We start from the raw sequence: 20,046 nt of genomic DNA, 5'->3' as shown, positions 1-20,046 counted from the left end.
GGATAATGGCAGCAGTGGCAGGGGAGAAAATAATCCAGAATGGTCTAAGTGTCTGACAGAAAATTGGTACTGCGTGCTGAACTCTGACAAACTCATCTTCCAGCTGCGCTAGTGAAAAAAATGCATCTTTGCACGGGCTTAGCTCAGAGTCTGCACTATATGCTCCACACTGATGGTTTGCTCTCAGCAGTATGGCTCTTCCTGCTCTCACTACCTAATAAACTATATGTGGCTGATCACCCTCTGCCAAGGATAAAAAAAACGTTTGCATTGGATACTTTTACTTGTTCTACAGATTTATTCTGACTTTATCTGAAAAGTTGTTTTTGTGCTTCTGTGTTTAGATGCATTACTTTCATTTACATTTACATAGCAGTACCTCTATGTTTAACTGCATTGCCTAGAGAAATGTTCTGGTTGTCAAAAGGTTTGAGCGATTTAAAAGCCCTGCAAGCTTGTTAGCATCCGAGAATTGATCTTCACAGTAGCTGCAATCCATATTGAAAGTTTAAAATATTCTGAACATGAGCAGCAGACTTTTTCTGTGTGTGTGTGTGTGTGTGTGTGCTTTACTGTTATCTATTTATTCCTGAGATTGCCTGTTGGTAGAACGGGGTTATGGTGAAGCCACTGTCCGCCATATTTGTACTCCCTAGTTAGACCGGTCGCAATGTAAACAATATGTGCGCTACAGCATCAAACAACCATGATGATCTCATTTTCAGGTCGCCTTAAGACTTTTAAAATAAAGATAAATGAATCTCTTTGTCACATCACATTGCATAGTCATTATGAAGTCAATGAAGTCTCCAAATCATGTAATATAAAATATTATTCAAATCCATCACAATAAAGCTTACATGGAAATGTGAATAAAAGCAACATTTAACTTTTTCTATTGTCTTGGCCAATCTAGGAAAAGTCTTAAAATCTCAAGTTAAAAAAATAACATTTAGTGGATTTTTAGGGGGGGGGGTTTAACACAGTGGCGGGTCATTTTGACCCGAGGACAACAGGAGGGTTAAATTAATAAATAATAAATTTAACATAATAATACTGAAGTGCCAAAAGTGCTAAATTGAAGATGTACATTGGATATTATTGTTGTTATAACATATTACGTATAATTTCAAAATTTGACATCAAGACGGAATTACAAGTACATGTCTCTTAATGCTATATTTTCCTATTTGCAAATTGTGCATGAATGAGACTATATACTTTTATGCTGTGTCTGTGCATCAGCCTTTAAAAATGTTTGAGTTGCTTTTTTTTTCTGTCATTATAACATGCAATATATTTCAGCAAATAATTTTTTTCAAATGAGAAATACAACAAACAATACAAAAATGACAGCGTCATCCGCTTCATAAAGAATTACTACTTTGACATTTCCCAGTGAATTACTTTACATTTTCTCTACTTTCTGTTTTCAAACATTAAACATGTCAATGACTAACTCAGTCAAAATCTTCGAGTCGGTCTGAGATAGCCAGACTAATGTTACGCTACATACTATACATACATACTACATTATAGAATATATAGTATACATATTATACTATAGTATATATAGATATATGATTGTCTTAGTTAGTACATCCACTGACTCTAAATTACCTGCAAAAACAAGCAGAGAAACTGCTTGTTTTTGCAGCCAAATGCTGCACATGCAGGCATTTTTACTGTGCATCTCCGTGGGAGTGGGGAGTACCAACATGCCGGCCAGTGGCTTCACTTTTTTTGTGCAATCAGCAATCCAGTGAATAAATAGAGATCAGTGGTGTCCTCCCCAAAAATGTAGATTATATGATTATGACCAAAGCACACAGAGGAAGGAGAGGGATATGCAAATTTAAAAGCTTACCACCAAAAGAGGGATTAACAAACCTGCCTTTACCACTATGATATGTAAAGTACACTCTAAATAATATTTATTGTTAATATGTATAACTTTTTTATTATTATTATTTTCATTGTTACTTGCAACTTCATGGTTTAGAACTTCATAGTTCTTTTACGGCCATTCTCAAACTGCTAGTAACACATACAATTTACTTATTAAAATAGAGTGAAACTGAACGTGCTTGCACGTATTTTCCATCAGCACACAATCTTTGTAGATTACTCACAATGCATCTATTTATTGGATTAGGAATTGCTTTCTTTTCCATGAAAATTAAGACCCTTTATTTGGAATTTTTGAAGAGCAAACCTTGAGTTTGTTTTTGTTATTAGGACTCCTTCTTTAACAATAGAGCTATCGACCATGCTGTTGCCCTCATTAACTTTAGGTACTCTTTGCTTTTCAGTACCGTTGAGAAGATTCCTGACCAAGTGCCTCCTCATTACCTGGACAGAGCTATTATCTGCTATTAACTACATATATTATTCTGCTTTTCTGACAAACAGAAAATACTCCTAGGGTTCAGTATTTGGCTGTGACTATTTTCTGGTGAGACTATATAATCAGATGGTATTGGAATTAAATAAATGTACCTGAAACTGAACCTGAATCATTATATTTGGATATCTACCTTTTTTGAGATGACATTTGCTGTCAATTAGAGCTATAAACGGAAATGAACAAACTTAACCTTTAGAGTCACAAAGATGTATGATGTTTTTCAGATTTGACATTTTTATAAGTTTAGGTTCTTATAGATGAATCAGAGACAAGTAATAAGTTTCATTACAGAAGTAAGATTTAAGCAGCAAGTTTGAGGAAAGGGCACGATAGAAATAAGCTTTTCTCTATGTAAAAAAGTACAGAAAGTTCTGGTTTGACCTCATTTCTTTTACTGCTAACAGAAGCAATGGGTATATCTAACTCTAAATTGAATATTATTTAATGCTGAGTGAAACTAAAAACTATTGAGAGTGGTGGTGCCATGGGGCCTGCTATGGCTTTCCCTGAAATAACACAACCAGTCCCAATCAAAAAAAATAATTGCTTATTTTAAAACATTCAAATGCACACAAATGTACCATATCAGTAGTACATCTTCCATAGATGTACTCACCTTTTTTGATTTTTTTCAATTATTTATAGGGTAAAAATATCATGCAGTGCAACTACTATTTTGTAAAGGTCTTTGAATTTAATTGAAATGTATTTTATGCAAGTTTGGGCATCATTTCATATGTAATTTGCAGACCTGTAATTTAAAGAATTTCTATTTCTATCATAATATTCAGTTGAGGATTTCTCAACTTTGATTTGACTTCAAAATATCATGTGGAGCAAACAATTACGTGGTGCAACCATTGCAGAGAGCTTTTCATGATAAACATATGACCTAAATTGGTCCTATTTGTGCTTTTGATCATTTCTATGAAATACTGCAACTTAAATTTGGCCCTATTTAGATTTTAATATCTTATTTTTATCAAAAAGTATTTTTATTTCCCCTACTATGACATACACAACATTTTGCATTATTTTTACACAAAACAAGAAAAAATAGAAGTGAAAGTCATTTTGGGGAATACGATTAAACCATTTAACTATAGATTAATCTATACGTATTGTTAATGTACTAATAACATTGCATCTACATCACCAGATCTCGCAATGATTTCAGTGTATTTTGTTATCCAAGATCTGAGAAAACAAATAGCAGTGAATTGATTATAACAGTTTATATTCTATATTATACTCTACACTTTTTTTTTTCTTTATGTTATAGCTGACAACCTATTATCCACCCTATTTTGACTTTTACTGATTTAGGAGTAGTGAGTGCTCCACTGTTTTTGTTTGCATCTCTGTACATTAAGAAATATAGGGGGGGAAATTACTTTAGGCACCCTCAGTTCAATGCTTAGCCCCCTTTAGCACCTGCAGAGAAAAATGTGTGGAGCCACCATTGTATTAAATGTTACTTGGCTCAAAGACATAATGTTAATGCTTTCTGCTGCTTTAGGGTTTCAACTTTTAAAATGATTTAAAAATCCAGTCAGGCTTTCTCACATTTGTTTCTGATGTGGTGGAAATTGTTCTGATCCAGAATAAACCTGTTTTTCTTCCTAGCTGTTACGGGGCTTTGATGTCAGTTTGAAGCAGAGAAACAACCATCTTTATTTCGTCAAAGCTACCTATCAGCATTTTTGCTCCCAGTCGGGGTTTTATGCTGGACTTGCAAATACTATCCATCATTCTTATATCATTCTTCAATGGAAACAGCACCTATAGAGACAGAACAGACAGCTTCTGCTGCTTGTTTTTTTCTTTCATTTTATTCTGAACACTGTCATGAATCCAGTCAGAAACTTCAATTTTTACCATTACAGTTCCAGGAAAAATGTCTCGTTTACATTTACAGTTCTTGTAGAGGTTTCCTCTTTGCAGTTGTTGCACAATTTCAGTAGGATAGAGAATTTGTTGTGTTTACCTGTAATGTATACACTATACACATTTGAGCTGAGTGACATCCCATCCCTAATCCATAGGATTAGGTATGACCCTTTGCAACAAGAACAGCCTCAACTCTTCTGGGATAACATTTAGGAGTATTTTTTTATGGGAAAAATACTTCCATTCTTCCAAAACTACATTTGTAAGGTCACACACTGATGATGGATGAGAATGTCTGGCTCTCAGTCTCTAATTTGTCCCAAAGGTGTTCTATAAAGTTGAAGTCAGGTCATATCCACAAAAGCTTCTGCCATCCATGTCTTCATGGAACTTGCTTTGTGCTCTGGTGCTCAGTCATGTTCGAAGGGGAAGGGGCAGCTCCAAACTGTTCCCGGTTTGGGAGCATGGAATTGTCCTAAAGTTTGGTATGCTGAATGATTCACTGGAACTGAGGGGCCAAACCGAGCTCATGAAAAATGACCCCATACCACAATATCCCCCCCTACACCAAACTTTAAACTTTGCCCAATGCAGTCAGACAAGTCTCATGGCAATCACCAAACCAAGACCCATCCATCACATTTCGAGATAAAGAAGTGTGATTTGTCACCCAAGAGAACACATATCCTTCAGTGCAGACGGTGTGATTTCTTTACCTGGCACAAGCCAGAATCATACTGTATGTGGAATTTGTTCTGAATTCTAAAAGGTATTAATCTGGAGTGTTTGCAAAAGGGAGGGACATTAAGCACAATTCTTCGAGCTGATTGGGTACCCACCTCCCATGTTGGGCTTTTAGCCAATCACTCATTGGTCCAAACCATTTCCGTACCAAGCTTAAGTTTTTGCTGGCTCCTGGCAATATGAATTTTCGCTAGTTTTTGAATTCACAAATCACATGACAATTCATCTTGGTTGCAGGGTAAGTGCATTACACCACTGCATCTGATGCTTCCCACTTGATGATGTATGGCTTAGATGCAGCTGCTCGACCATGGAAGCCAATTACATGGATGCACTATGCACTGTTCTTGATCTTATCTCAATGCCAAATTAAGTTTGTAAGTGTGTAGTGATTGATTCTGCTAAAAGCTGCCGACCCCTTTCACTATACACTTCAGCATCTCCTGTCCCCTAGCCATCAGTTTACGTGACCGACCACTTTATCGTTCAGTTGCTGTAATTCACAAGCACTTTCATTTTCATATGATACAGCTGAAAGTTGTCTGTGGACCATTTAGAAGCTAGAACATTTCATGGCAGGATTTGTTGCTCAGATAGCATCCTATCACAGTTCCATACTATAATTCACTGAGTTAATGATTCCAAAAATTTTGATTAAGGATGCGCTGAAATGAAAACTCCTGGCTGAAATTAAACATCAAAATAGGTTATTATGAGAAATATTAGAATCATAGCATTTTGGGATACATTTTTTTCTATCCCTATTAAAATTCAAGACATTTCAATAAATTATAAGTTATTCAATAACAAAGTACGACAACATCTATTTACCCATGACATTTTTTGTTATGTCCTTTACCTTAGCAGAGTCACTGGGAAACTGAGTTTTCAAGCAATTCCGCCACAGACAGGTTTGGCTTGTTCGGTGTAAGTTTCCTTTTCTGTGTTTCATTGTTCTAATATTCAGAATGGTGATGGTGACATTTAAATTTCCATGGCATAAATTTTGTGCCACTGACCTGAGCCCCCAGTGAAACTGATGTGGCATTTAAACTTGGTCCCCTCACTCAAAACCTGTCTACCACACACTCAACTCAGAAAACTCGCCTCCGTTACCTAATCTTGCTTCAGTGCTTTACTTTGCAAGTTTGACAACATTTCTGCACACTGGCAGTGCTGTTTGCTTGTGAGCTTATTTCCCCATGCTGGATGTTTCGGCTTTGTTGTCACCTTTTTGAAGGGGAATATTGAAAATGCACTTTTTGATCAGCTTCGGTGGAACATTTTTGGTGGTCAAATTGTCGAATTGTCCGAGCATTCCTAATTTAGATGGGTAAAGATAATTTTGGCAATATTACATACTGTATGCACTACTAGGGGTGAGTATTGGCAAGGGTGTTGTGAAATGACATGCATCGCGATACTTGGGTCATGACACAATATTGTCACAAATTGCAATATCAATATATATTACGGTATACTACCCAGCTAATATCAAAATTAAATATAGAGATCAAAAAGCAATTGCTTTTTATATTCAGTAGAAGATATTCACCATTCAGTTATTGTGTCTTTTTGGTAGCCATGTTGTTTGGGATTTAAGTCACTCAGCGTCTGCTACTGTGATTGCCTTTGCTAAATGCACAGCAAAAGGGCTCCAGGACCCCATCTACCAGAGCGGATGTGTGAAAGTAGTGCATATTCCCCATTGTTGTAGGGAAAAATGTGTTTTAAAAAAAAATCGATATCAGAACCGTAAGGATGGATATGATATTGGGATGCCAAAAATCCCAATATATTGCCAAATCAATTTTTTCCCACACCCCTCTGCACCTCATACTGTAGGTCATCTCAGAAACACAAGTATAACCACTGAGGCAACCTTTAATACTCAGCAATTCCAATGCGATCAGTATGAAGCACACTTAGAAACAGATGGATCCTACCTCAAAAATCATACTTCCACAACCAAAATTGTGTTGTTCTATCCTTTTGGGGACATTACGTTGACTTCCATTTATTTTTATACCATTTCTAGAGTCTAACCATGACCCTTACCTGAACATAACCCATTACGGGTTCATACCTAACCCAAACCCCAACCTAAAATCAATTCATTCCTTGGTCCTATACCTAACACGTAACCCCCTCCATGTGCTATGATTTCTGGAAAATGGTCCCACAATGTAAGATATAAATACCCAAAATGAACACAGACCAGAATAATCAAATCATTGTTGATTCTCACCATCTCTCCTGTTAAGCTTGGCGAAACCTGGAGCATGGCTGCTGGACAGCTGGGAGGAGCTCCTAAAGGATGATGGTGGCAGACTGGAAATCAGTGCACTGTCACACGCCTCTGTAAAACAATAACAAGGATAACAAAGATGAAACAGAGATAACAAGTAATAAACAGAGCGTGTTACCAGTATTCATTGGCTGTGCACCAGGTTAGGCGTTAAGAAGAAAAAAGGGTATTCTTTGCTTTTAGTTCAACATGTTTTGATGATTGCTCTTTGATCATACATTTTAACCCAGAAATATTCAAAGTGGAAATTGAACAATAAACCATCCTTCTCATCAGAATGCAAGCGTCAAACCTGATCATTATCAGCGGCGGGAAGTGGTGGCCTAGTGGTTGGGGCATAGAGCTTGGAATCCTCTGGTTGTGAGTTTGAAACCCTATCCCACAGACTGCCAATCTGGGTCTCTGAGCAAGACCCTTAATCCCACACCGGGTTAAATGCAGAGGTAAATTTCACCAATGTGAAATCAGTTCAATTATTTATTATTATACTTATTGTCTTCTAATTGGCCTATTCACATAATATCAACTGTTAAAAACATTAGAACTGATTAACACCACATGTTGCCTCTTGTATGTTGAGTGTAACAAGAAAGTTGTTAAAACTATCATCTCTAAATAGACATACTGGTCCCTGCCTGAATTAAGACAAAATGAAGTTGCTGCTGCCCTGTATATCAGACAATCCAAATGGTGGGATAAACATTTTATCTAAGATCACTACACAAGTTCAGTGAGTACCTTTGTATATCTAAACCTCTGCTGCTTAAAGACCAAATCGACAATTTTAACATAAGTCCCATTTACACTGCTCTCTGAAAACCGATCCCTGCCGAGTTCAGACTAAGTTTGAATCAGTTAACCGTGCAAGGTCGGTTCTTTATGACCATTAACACAACACGCTAGCACGACTACTCGCCTCCTATGGTACCACTGCTCTCTAAAGGTAAACAAGCAAATCAACATGGAGGTGCCTGTAACATTCAGGAAGTTTGGTTATAATAGGATTTTTCGTTGTTGGTGACTTTACTTGACAGAGTCTTTCTTTGGGAAGTGGACACGACAAAGGATACTGTAGTCTAATCAGGGCTTACAGATGTAGGAAACAATGACAGACGTTGAGGTTAATCACACTGCTAGGCAGAATCATCTCTGGAAATCGCGTGGCAAGGTAGGAAAGTTAGACTTTTTATCAATGTCTGTAATTTCATGATTACGGAGGCTGACTGTAAGGAGATGATGCGGTCTGCTCACACGCTCTTTGTTATCTAGGAACTGTCGGTCCAGTTCAGTTCTGCGTAACAGTTATCTTGGTTACCGTGCTCGGCTCGGTTTCAAAAGGGTAGTGTAAATGGAGCTATAGATTGATAGGCTTCTTCCCCCATTGCAGCCACTTTCATTTGATAGGGAGGGATTCTTGATATTACAGTACCATTTAGCTTCTATTCATAGGGGACATGTCTAAAACAAGCATCTAAAAGGCATCCCTATCAAATGCCCCAAATCAGTTTGAACTTCTGCTGAGTATCATTTAGTTACTTACTGAGGGTGAATTTACAAGCTTGGTAAATAAAAGTGTTTTTTAACCATTCTGTACTTACTACCCACAGCTCATGAAAAGTTGGTTGGCAGGGAAATTGATGGGGGGGAAATGCAGCTCCAGACGAGCCGAGCATGTGGTGATTTCACAAGTGTGCTTCTGTTTCAATTGACTAACATTTATGCTACATGCTCCAGTACTCCCCAAGTCCATACTTTCTTGTCTTCCTGTCAAGAACATACTTGTCAGGACACAAGTCCACACTTGCATTCTTGTGAATTGAGAAATGCCCATAGATTGATAAGTTCATCCATTAGAGAAAAACAGTAAACAAAGGAGCACCTTACATTCAGGAAGTAATGGAGTAGTAGCATTATGATGATAAAACAACCCTCTTTCTGTTTAAGACCAAAGGGCCAGATAACTAGCCTATAATCTTCCTTTTGGCAGTTTCAAGAGTTACAAATGATTTCATTGCCAGCTTCAGGCTCCAGTTTAATGACAGGATCAGAATCTGGATAAACTGCTGAATGGATTGATAATAGAGACCCTACCAACATAAGTTCAACTACAGTGTGTGTGCTTATAAATTCAGTCAATGAAACCCTAATGGCTATTATGGCACTCCAACACTACCTGGGAATAGTTCAGATTTATTAGCAGAATTTAAATAAGCTCACTTTAATCATAGAGGGACTGAATTAACCTCAATATGAGCGTAAAAACAATATATTTCAAGATTATCTCGAAAAGGATACATATTACTGTCACAAGCTTTCTCCAGATCAACAAAATATACTGATTAAAAAATGTGTTTTCAGGTATATCTTGTCCAGTGTTCTACAAAAAGATAAAGAATAAACATCAAAGTTGTTGGGACTCTTCTATCTAGCAAGCGGTGGCTGTGGCGAGTTAAGAGGGAGTTCATCCTGCAACTGGAGCGTTGCCAGTTCTAGATGTCTTTGTTGTTGTGTGGTTGTGCAAGACACACTAACTTGATTATCTAGGCACAACAAGGCCCTCTGGGTGGTGGTCAGATGGTCTGTTGGTGCCTTTGTGCAGCAGCCTTGGTTCTGTCAGTGTGCCCTAGGTCAGCTGGGTTTACAATGTAACTTGCCACAATGGGTGAATGACCTCTTTATTTTAAAGCACTTTGGAGTCCCTTTACTTGAAAAGTTGCTTATCATAACAGGCTTTTACCATATCTAGAGCCCTTTTTGTAAAGCAGGCTTATACTACATGGGTTAAAAATCTAATTGACAATACTTACATACAGGCTTAAAGCTTGCTGACTTATCTAGACTGGTCAAGGGGGAAAGAGGCAGAGTCAATCACAAGGAGAAAAAATTATCTGTGCACACATTTGCATTAAAGGGTGATTTAGAGGGCTCAATTGACCTAATAGTCATGTTTCTGGGCCAATGGTGAAGTCCAGGGAGCCAAAATAGAACCCAAGCATCCTTGGGGAAAACGACCAAAGATCTTCTGGCTGCAGGGAAAAGCTCTAATCATTGCTCAACCCTGAAGACTTCAATAGCTAGTACGTATTACACTACTTGTGAAGATTGAACAGCACATATATTTTCCTTTTTAAGTGCACAGTATGACACATTTAGCTAGCTTTGTCAGATTGAATAATAATAAATGAAAACTAAATAATAAAACTAAAACCATGGAGGATATTTTAAGAGCTCTACAGCAGCTATTGCAACAAAGCGTTGCTCTTTAAAAGCAAAGCAAAAAGAAAAAAAAGGCATTTTTAAATGTTTGAAAATACATCAGCTCAGTTAGAGAGGCCAAAACATACACCTTCCATCTAATTGCTTAAACAAAATGTATATTGTTTGTCTTTTCTTGTCAGAAAAGAAAATTATTCATTTATGCCATTATCACTAGTTTAACCAGACATTTATCAAGCTTTGAAGGAGTGAAATACATTTTAGGAAAACCTTCCATCCAGGGACACATCACCATTTCCATAAATTTAGGTTTAGAGGGGTCAATTGCATTTTTAGTCCTTCTAAATAGCTTGGAGTAGACATTAAGTGTAATGCTAGCTAACTGAAAAGAGGCCACATCTTCTTTCTTAGCAGGACTATAAACAGTCCCATTGTTCAAAGTCATGAAAGTGAATACGTCGCAAAACCTGACACAGCTGGAGATGGATTATTCTCTTTTTCTCAGCCGAGGAGGAAGACAGTTAAGTTGTTAAAAGCAGCATGATAGGAGCTCACTGATGCTGAGAGGTTAGAGACGTTTATCTCCACGCCATCAGCTTTTAAATTGAAAATAGTTTCATTCAAATAGCTTTAGATATTCTGTTTTTAAAGCCCTAACTGTATGAATTCACTGCAATATGAAGGGGTAAGGTGAGCAAATGCTGATCATTCAGGGGCAGGAGCAAAGATCTTGGATGGAAACAGGTATTTTAGCAAATTTGGATATTTGATGGGTACATTTTCACTCTCGGTATATATACATATATATGTATACATACATATATATATATATATATATATATATATATATATATATATATATATATATATATATAAACATAGCCAGTTTGTTGATTATTTGGCTAAGGGAGTTCAGACCTATGCAGAACAGCAGTGAGAACAGTGCATCATATGCCACATTTGATGTAACTTGAAGTATCTTGCTACTGGCCTCAAGGGTGGTTTTCCACAACCTCTTGAGTTTGCAATATAGGCTCTTAGAGTCCTGCTGATGTTGTATAGCTTCAAGTGTCCAATGATCCAAGTGTGTGGCATTGAGTCTTAGGCTTTCTTGTAATCAATCTAGGCGGTGCTTAGGTTAGTGTTCCGGGTTCTGCAGTCTTGAGCGACTGTTCTATCTACCCGGAGTTGGGGTTTGGCACCTCTGGTATTTTTGACAATTCCCTTCTGAGCTGTGCTCATGTATTGATCCATGTGCCCGCTTATCTTAGCCGCTATGATCCTGAGCTGGACATGTTGTGAAGAAGCAGGTTATGGCCTGATAGTTGGATCGGACTTTTCCCTTTGAGGGGTCCTTCAGGATCAGGATTGTGCGCCCTTCGGTTAGCCATTTATGGTGGTTCCCATCTCTCAGCAACTGGTTCATTTGTGATGCAAAGTGTTCACGGAGTGCAGTGAGTTTCTTATGTCAGTAGGCGTGTATCATGTATGATTTATCATGGGAGTGAGACACACTCACTCCCAGAAGGAATTAACACAAACCCGTTAAATAAGACATAATGTTGGATGTTATTTCTTCTCTATCAGTTGTCCTTAACATCAACAATATTTCCACTTTTCTTATGAGCCCATACTATTACAATTTAGTATGGGCTCATAGCAGACAGATAAATTATTTTATGTACATTTTTCTTTTTTTTTTTGAGAACCTTCATCAGCATATTTTATGTACAAATAAACAAATGTAGATGTATTTATATTTTTAAATGGGCCTGGCAAAACATCTTCATACAATTCCTACCCATAGCCCACACGACCCCAACCACATGAAAAATATATATATACACTCATGTACATTGACTTAGATGATGTTCATCGCACTTCCTCCATCTCATGTCCTTTGGGAGAAATCTAGTTTGAGCCTTTTCCTAAGCAGTCTTTTGCATGAATGCTTGCTTTCATTCCCCACCACATTTGTTCCATACTTTCACACAATTTTTATTGAAAGTCATGTTTTCTTTTTTTTATGTTTCTCTGAGCATATAAGATTTTACATTTTAGATTATCTCTGTAATTATACCCTCAACTTTGCTCAATAAATAAATTCTTCATGCTGTCTAGTAGCTGTTTATTTCTAGCTTTATACATAAGCTGAGCTGTTTGGAATTCTACCAGATCAGGGAAATAAAGCCGGCAGGAAAGAATGAAAAATGCATTAGTGTGATGATGATAGCCAGCCTTATGAATTATCCTGGTCTCAGATGAATTGTGCATTGTGGTTTGCCTCATGTTTTGTAGGTGCTACCCCAGACTTTTAGAAAATAGCTAAGGGTATGGTAAAAGCGGCGAACAGTACACCATGTCTACTGCTTTATAATTCAGAAAATGTTTTGCTCAAATATGAATTGCGATGCTTCCAGATACTTTAGTCTGAATAAATTTGATGTGAGGTTTTCAGGAGATTCTGTATAGTAACCAGACCTAAGAATTTCATTTAATTTAGTATTTACACCTTTTTCCATCTATTATGACTTTCACATCTATATTTCCTTCATAATTTCCTAATAAGTTGAACCTAATTCTTCAGATTTAGGGACAATTTTCTTTTTTCAAAACAGTTTTGTAGCTTCATCTCTGGTGTGATAGAGAACAGAAAATATTTTTATCGTCTGGAAAGAAAAGGAACTGTATTAAGTTAAAAACCTTGCATATTTCACTTATGTAAAGAATGAACAATTGTGGTTCCAACACTGGCACCTCAGAGACAACAGAAGCAACACGACTATATTCAACATAAAAGACTTTATAAAAATCTTAGGTTAAAAACAAAGTGTTAAATAAAACAATGGGGAGACTAACAATGATTTAAAGTCTGAAATCGCTTATCTTACTGATACTATATTGTCTAAACTTGTTTTCTTTAGGCAGAGAAGACCATTTGTACATTTTGCATCTATTTACGACTGTATTGCAGAAATTAAATCTTTTTTTTGCTCGTTGGCATTACAGATATGGGAGGAGGCAGCTAACTTTGTGCTAAAATAAAAGAGTCTCGGCACAACTGAGACAACAACCAATTACTGTGATTAACACTGCAGAAAAATTAGGGTTCAGAACGCTATAACAAATAAAGCAAATGCTTTGATAACTCTTTCAACATCAATGCACCAACAAAACAAGCTCTAATTAGCATTTTGTAACCCATCTGATAATTTTTCTAATTAAAGTGTTAATATCACACTACTTTAAAAAAAGAGTAGCATAAAGTAAGACTTTCAAACAATAAATGCTTGCCAGGAAACACTGATTTTCATCATATACACACTCTCTCATCTAGGTTAGAATGAACATTTTACCAGTGTATGGATATAATGTTATGTAAACATTGGATTTATTTTTGTGAAAATGATTTGTTATATCAAAGCCAAATTGCATAGTAAGACCAAGGTTAAAAATTGAGGCAACTTGATTCTAACATACGTAAAATTGAATGAACAGATGAACAAGCAACTGATTATGAACAACCCATGGAAAGAAATTACTGCCACCCTTGGATGATGCAAAGAGGCATTAAAAATGTTGGCTAAAAATTTTTATTGTTTTACTTCTACTTGTAGGCAGCCTCACCATATGCCAACCATCACAAGGATGTGCATGACAAGGAAGGGCTATATATACTGCATGCATTATTTAAGTAGTTAACATTGGAATACTTCTTGAGCTCCTTGAGTTATTTACTGTCACAGGTAGGAGCTTCAGCCGGAAGTGTTGGGGCCGGCACACTGAAATTAGGACCGGCCCACCGGGCAAATGCCCGGTATCACAGATTACCAGTCCGAGCCTGCTTTTAGGGTTGTGTCAAAACCTTTCTTTCTGTGTTCTAAACCCACCCAGAATATTAGGTAAAGTGAAAAAGCCACACGGATATTAAAATGACTTAGAAATGGTGTAATTAAGATTTAGCACTGCACATACGCACTATCCCACTACAATACGTTAACATCAAATAGACTATAACTGCATGCCTGGCAACCATAAACAGCAACCTGGAAACATGGCAAGCTAAAGGTCAAATAGAAAGGAGTGCATTTAGAGCAGTTTTATCATGTTTGATAGCAGATTATTCTTTCTTTTCTCTACGTCGCTGGTCTAAGTCATGCTAAAAATACAGCAGGTAATTAAAAATCGAGAGAATTTTAAAATGTGCTTGGCGCCTGTAGGGATCTGCGAGTCCGGGGAGAGCGGGGGAGAGCAGTCAAAGCTATACGTCAGTGCAGTCAAACGTCTTTGGGCTGGTGTATACAACCACTACTTCCCTCATTCGGCAAAAAATAATGTTTAATCATCACAATTGCGATCCTGAAAGTAAATGGATTAGACAAAAATCAACCGGACAATCTGTGGCGTCCAAGCCGATACACCAAACTATGTTAGGATGACTTCACTGCAGATTATTTTATCCTTAATCCCGCTCTCACATCATCAGTTGCATTCAATATACCAAAGTATCAATGGCTTGTTTTCTCTGTTGTATAGCTTTAATAGCCTGATAGCAAACAGCTGATTTAAAGCATTGTTTATTTTTTTATGAAATATTTTATATCATAAAACAACACATCCTAGCTAGCTGTACAGTTTAGTATAGCCGCGGCTCCAGACGGATTTCCATATCATTATGATCCAGGCTCCAGAACAACAAGAACTGAGATGGATAACAGTCAGATAAAGCAGGTGGGGGCCCAGAGCTCGAACCCGACCGGCCAGCAGCCATGAGCCGAACAAGGTAATAACCACATCTAAAGGGCAATGTTTAATATCATTAAAGCACAGCACCATCTGGGAAATGTTCTGAAAGATATATTCCAATTTAACCCTGTTTGTGGAATAATACAACATTGTTTAGACTCAGCTGTATTTCTAATTATAAAAAAAAAAAAAAAAAGTGAAGTAAGAAGGTTTACATCAAGTCAGCTCACTTTACACCATCCTCTGAACTCTGACTATGAAACTGACTTCCACCTCAAGCAAAGAAACTGCTCACACTGGAAAAAATATATAAAACTAAATTAGTCATTTTTTTTTCTTAATATAAGTGTATTTGTTCTTGAATTGATGAGGAAATTGATACCCTTTGCCAATGGAACAATACAATTGACATATAAAATGAGAAAAAAATTATTTAATAATAATTCTTATTTCAAATGCATAATATTTGAAATAGTAAAAAAATCTAATTTCTTTGGCTAATCATCTTAATTTAAGAAATGTTGTCTTATTTCTAGATCTTTTTGTAGCGTAGCCACTCTCTCACTGATAAGGCTGATAAATTAATTTTAGAGATCCTCTTAGTGGTTTATTAATTCCTCTTTCTTTAAATTTTTTTTTCTCATAACCTGATATGTTTTTGCGGAATCGGTTGCGTTTTTTCATGTTGGCTTCCTCCCCTTTCGCTTCCTCCAGGACACATAATGGCATACCAAAAAAAAACAAAAACAAAGCAGCTTTATCGTTTGAATGTACTTTTAGATCTCATATTTGCCTTTGACAAAAATCAAAACAATCATATATAAGAAATACAGTTCTTACAATAATTTTTTTTTTTTTAGACCGGAGGAATAAGGACCCCTAGTACCACGAGGGACGGTGTGGTTGCACGGTTCGCACAGCCGTTGTAAAGGCTCCACCAGCTATGTGGTCCTCTTATGCTTCACTTTTATACCTAAAGGCCTTCAATTGACAGACAGTCGTTAAAGTAGGTACTGGTGAGCTCCTATTGTGAAAGACAGGTGGATTACAGTGGTCTAAAGGGGAGAAATAAGAAGGATGGCTCTCCAACCTGGAGTGCTGTAATCCCCGAGGAGATAATATGTGGTAGGAGCACAGCCTTGGCGAGGTAGAATTCAGAGAGAGAGAGAAAGGGCTATGGAGTTAAAAAGCACCGAGCTGTTTTATTTGGCATTTAGGAGCTGACAGCCCTGATGGTGTGACCAGTGGAGCACAAACACAGACAGCTCAGAGGAAAATGGAGGTAAATGTTGAATACCTGCTGGCCTTTGCCTTTAACAAACCTTAACACTGACCCTAGTGATGCTGAATTGAGAGACTCCCTAAATATCAAGCCCAGCAACTCAAATAAAAGCTTTGTTTTGTGCAAACAGATGATGAAACACAGATAACAGTTCATAGTTGGCATTTACAACCAGCACCCCCAGTGACTCCACTGACTCAATTACTTATCAGCCATAACTTGATAATCTTAATGCTAATTTATAATCAATTTAAAGGTTAAATTTAAGGTTAAATCCTGCTGTTTATGGTCAATATACAGCATAAGGTTACATACAAGGAGAAAACCACTTTAAAAAAGTTCCAATATATTTGCAGAAGTTTGATATTGAAATGAGCTCTTTTGAAAAATAAGATGCAAACTAAAACACACCCAGAAGTTAAAGTTAAACAGCTGATCGATCCTCTCACCGTAAACTGGAAGTCAAACAAGCTCGCAATGCTAAAGATTTCCCCAAATTTAGAAAAATAATTACAAAGTTATTTTTTAACAGTTTCCACAAAGTATCTGAAACCATCAAGAGTTGTTGAGAATCAGGGCCGCATTCACCGTCTTCTCAGAGAGCTCACAACATAGCTTCAAAAATCTGCAAAGGAGAGTGATTAACCTAGGTGCTGAGAGTGACTTTGAGTGAGGAGAAACCTTTATCCTATTGGGAGGGTGTAGCTCATCCTAGCGCTAGGCCCAATCCCAAATTGGCCCCTAAACACTAACAATCCATTTGTGTTTTCAGGTGGAGGGTCAACCATATTTAGAACCATCGCAAACCAATAGAATGGAAAATACTGTATACCTTGACTGCAAGGACTGTATGTGCAGTGATTTTTTTTTTATTATATTTTATATACTCCCATTATATAATCCCAGAGGGAAATTACTTCTCTGCATTTAACCCTTCCCCTTGGGGAGCAGTGGGCTGCCATTGTGTGGCGCCCAGGGAGCAGTGTGGGGTCAAGGGTCTTGCTCAGGGAGCCAGAGTGGCAGCCTGTGGGAGTGGGGGATCGAACTCACAATCTCAGGATTCAAAGCCCTTTTTTTTAGCCAAATTACCCAGAACTTCAGAAACATACAGGTACATTAAGGTTCTGCTGAAAAAATCTGTATCAAAAATTATTTCTGACATTAATCATTCACTAGCAGATATTTCCCAAGATAGCACGGATGCTCTAACTTGATGTGTGGCTTTAAATTCCGATGCGATTTTTTTCAATCGTTGCAAGCAGCTGCAACTCACACTGTAGACAAAACAGCAGGGTTTCGTCTGAGTTCACAGCTCGCGATGTATGTTCAGCACAACGCTCTGATGCGATCTACCTACTCACACTGTACGTCTAAAAACCGCATTGGATTCAGCCCTGCAGTGAGATGGAGCTATTCTGACTCGTCTATCCAGAAGCCAAGAACAAATAGAAGAGGAATATGAAGCTCACTAGAGTAAAATGTGCGGCTTCAGCAATTTGTGCAATTTCGTGTGCTGAAAGCTCTAAAACAAAAAGGTGATGACATATTTGGACAAAGACATGGCTGAGCAAATGTGGCTACTACGGTCCGTCAATTTTACAGAAAGAACTCCATTTTACTCGCACCCCTGCCATGCTGCTGTGTTTACATCTGAGAGGAAGAAGAAGAATCCTTGCTTGTGCATGCCCACTGAGCAATTTGCCCACGACGGCCGACTGAAAATCAAACATGCTTGATTTTATCCCGACTTCCCGTTTCATGATTGGGAGGTGGTCGTTAGAGGCTGATCGCCCGTCGTTACCCCCTGTACACTACAAGAAGCACGATCAGGCTGAAAGTCAGCCCGATCAAAAAATTCTCGCACAGCTGGAAAAACGCCCTGAAAAGGGTGAAAAATCACACAGTGTAAGCTCGGCTTTAGGAGGACAACTTATTTTGATGATCCACCTGGAAAAAGAACATCCTCTACTATACCTTTAGTGCACCAGATTTCTGGGGGTGCAAGTCACAGACAACCTCACCTCACTGGTCAAAAGGGGACAAAAGCGCTTGTACTGTACTTCCTGCAGAGGATGAGGAGAGCCCACCTGCCCCCACCCATCCTCACGACGCTCTAAAGAAGCACCATAGAGAGCGTTCTGACCAGCTGTCTCACTGTGTGGTGTGGAGGCTGCAGCGCCTCAGACTGGCAGAAATTGAGGAGAGTGGTGAGAACAGCAGAGAGGGTCATTGGGGCCGAACCTGCAATATTATCAATGACCCCTCACACCCCCACCATGGACTGTTCTCCCTGCTGCCCTTACATCATTCAATGCAGGTCCAGCAGATTCTGCAACAGCCCTTTCAAGTTGCCATCACTCTGTGTATTCAGAATGACTGTAGGTTGGAGTGGAGTTTTTTTTTTTTTTCAAAAAGCTAAATAAAATATTTTTTCATTCTAAAAAGCAGAAAGTTATTTTTGCTGGTAAAACACAAAGCTATGCAGCAGCAAACTTAATCGACACTGACTGATGGTAAATATCGATTTTCCACTGTCAAATATTTGCCCTGACATCCATCACTCAGCCTTTTGACATTTCGTCATCTCCAACAGTGCTGGGTTAACTTTTTAGCTGAGGTGACAAATGTTGAGTTTGACTGCATTGAGAACTCGAGAAAAAGTTTTAAAACAATATTTGGAGAGAGGACACTAAGTAGAAATAATCCTTCCTGAAAGGAAGGCTACCATCACGAATGGGAGGAAAACCGAGACTTATTCCTGAGATTTCCACACTTACTTTTTCTTACTGCAGAACAAAGTGCCCACAAAGTCCATCAGAGATTGGGAAACCCTGAATACTGATGAGCTGCATCCATCACTAGCCAACAGCAACCAACATCAAGTTGTGCATTTAAGAACCCTATAAATCCAACAAACAAAAAAACATACTTTAGCCAGCATAACACTACTCCATTATATTTTTACTCCAGTAAAAGTAGAAAAGTACCAATCTAAATAATTACTTAAATAAAGACAAAAAGTGTTTGGTAATGAGTCTAGCCTAATACTGAGTACCTGCTGAAATAATTTAAATAATTATCAAAAAAAAAAGTGTTATCAGCCGGACCAAAGTATAAAGCTCTGTGAAAATGAGGGTATCAGACTAAATCCTCCACTATCCTGCTTCTTCTCCTCCTCCTCTTCTATCACCTTCTCCTCATTCTACTGCTCCTCCTCAGTCCTTCAATTAGTATGACTGTATTCTTGCAAATTCCTTGGTGATCAAAACACTGGCAATCAGCTTGTTAAAATAACTCAACTTTAAGAGTGGAGCAGTGGGTAGCACTGCTGCCTTACATCAAGAAGGTTCGAATCCTGGCCTTTGTGTCTTTCTGCATGGAGTCTGGATGTTCTGTGTGTGCATGCGTGGGTTGTCTCCGGTTACTCCTGCTTCCTCCCACAGTCCAAAAAGC

General features: G+C 37.9%; 1 protein-coding gene across 1 annotated transcript in view; it reads right to left on the bottom strand.

The window, feature by feature from the left end:
• Positions 1-20,046, bottom strand: part of LOC107092295 (contactin-associated protein-like 4) — a 199,202-nt gene that overhangs the window by 135,923 nt on the left and 43,233 nt on the right. The window contains exon 2 of the mRNA XM_015386681.1: positions 7,290-7,400. Within this exon, the coding sequence (XP_015242167.1) occupies positions 7,290-7,400 (111 nt within the window). The remainder of the gene's footprint in view (positions 1-7,289; positions 7,401-20,046) is intronic.

The sequence above is a fragment of the Cyprinodon variegatus genome, unplaced genomic scaffold (assembly GCF_000732505.1).
Source record: "Cyprinodon variegatus isolate N-32 unplaced genomic scaffold, C_variegatus-1.0 Scaffold17, whole genome shotgun sequence".
Classification (NCBI taxonomy): domain Eukaryota; kingdom Metazoa; phylum Chordata; class Actinopteri; order Cyprinodontiformes; family Cyprinodontidae; genus Cyprinodon; species Cyprinodon variegatus.
The sequence above is the reverse complement of the archived record's forward strand: the minus strand, read 5'-3'. Positions and strand labels throughout refer to the sequence as shown.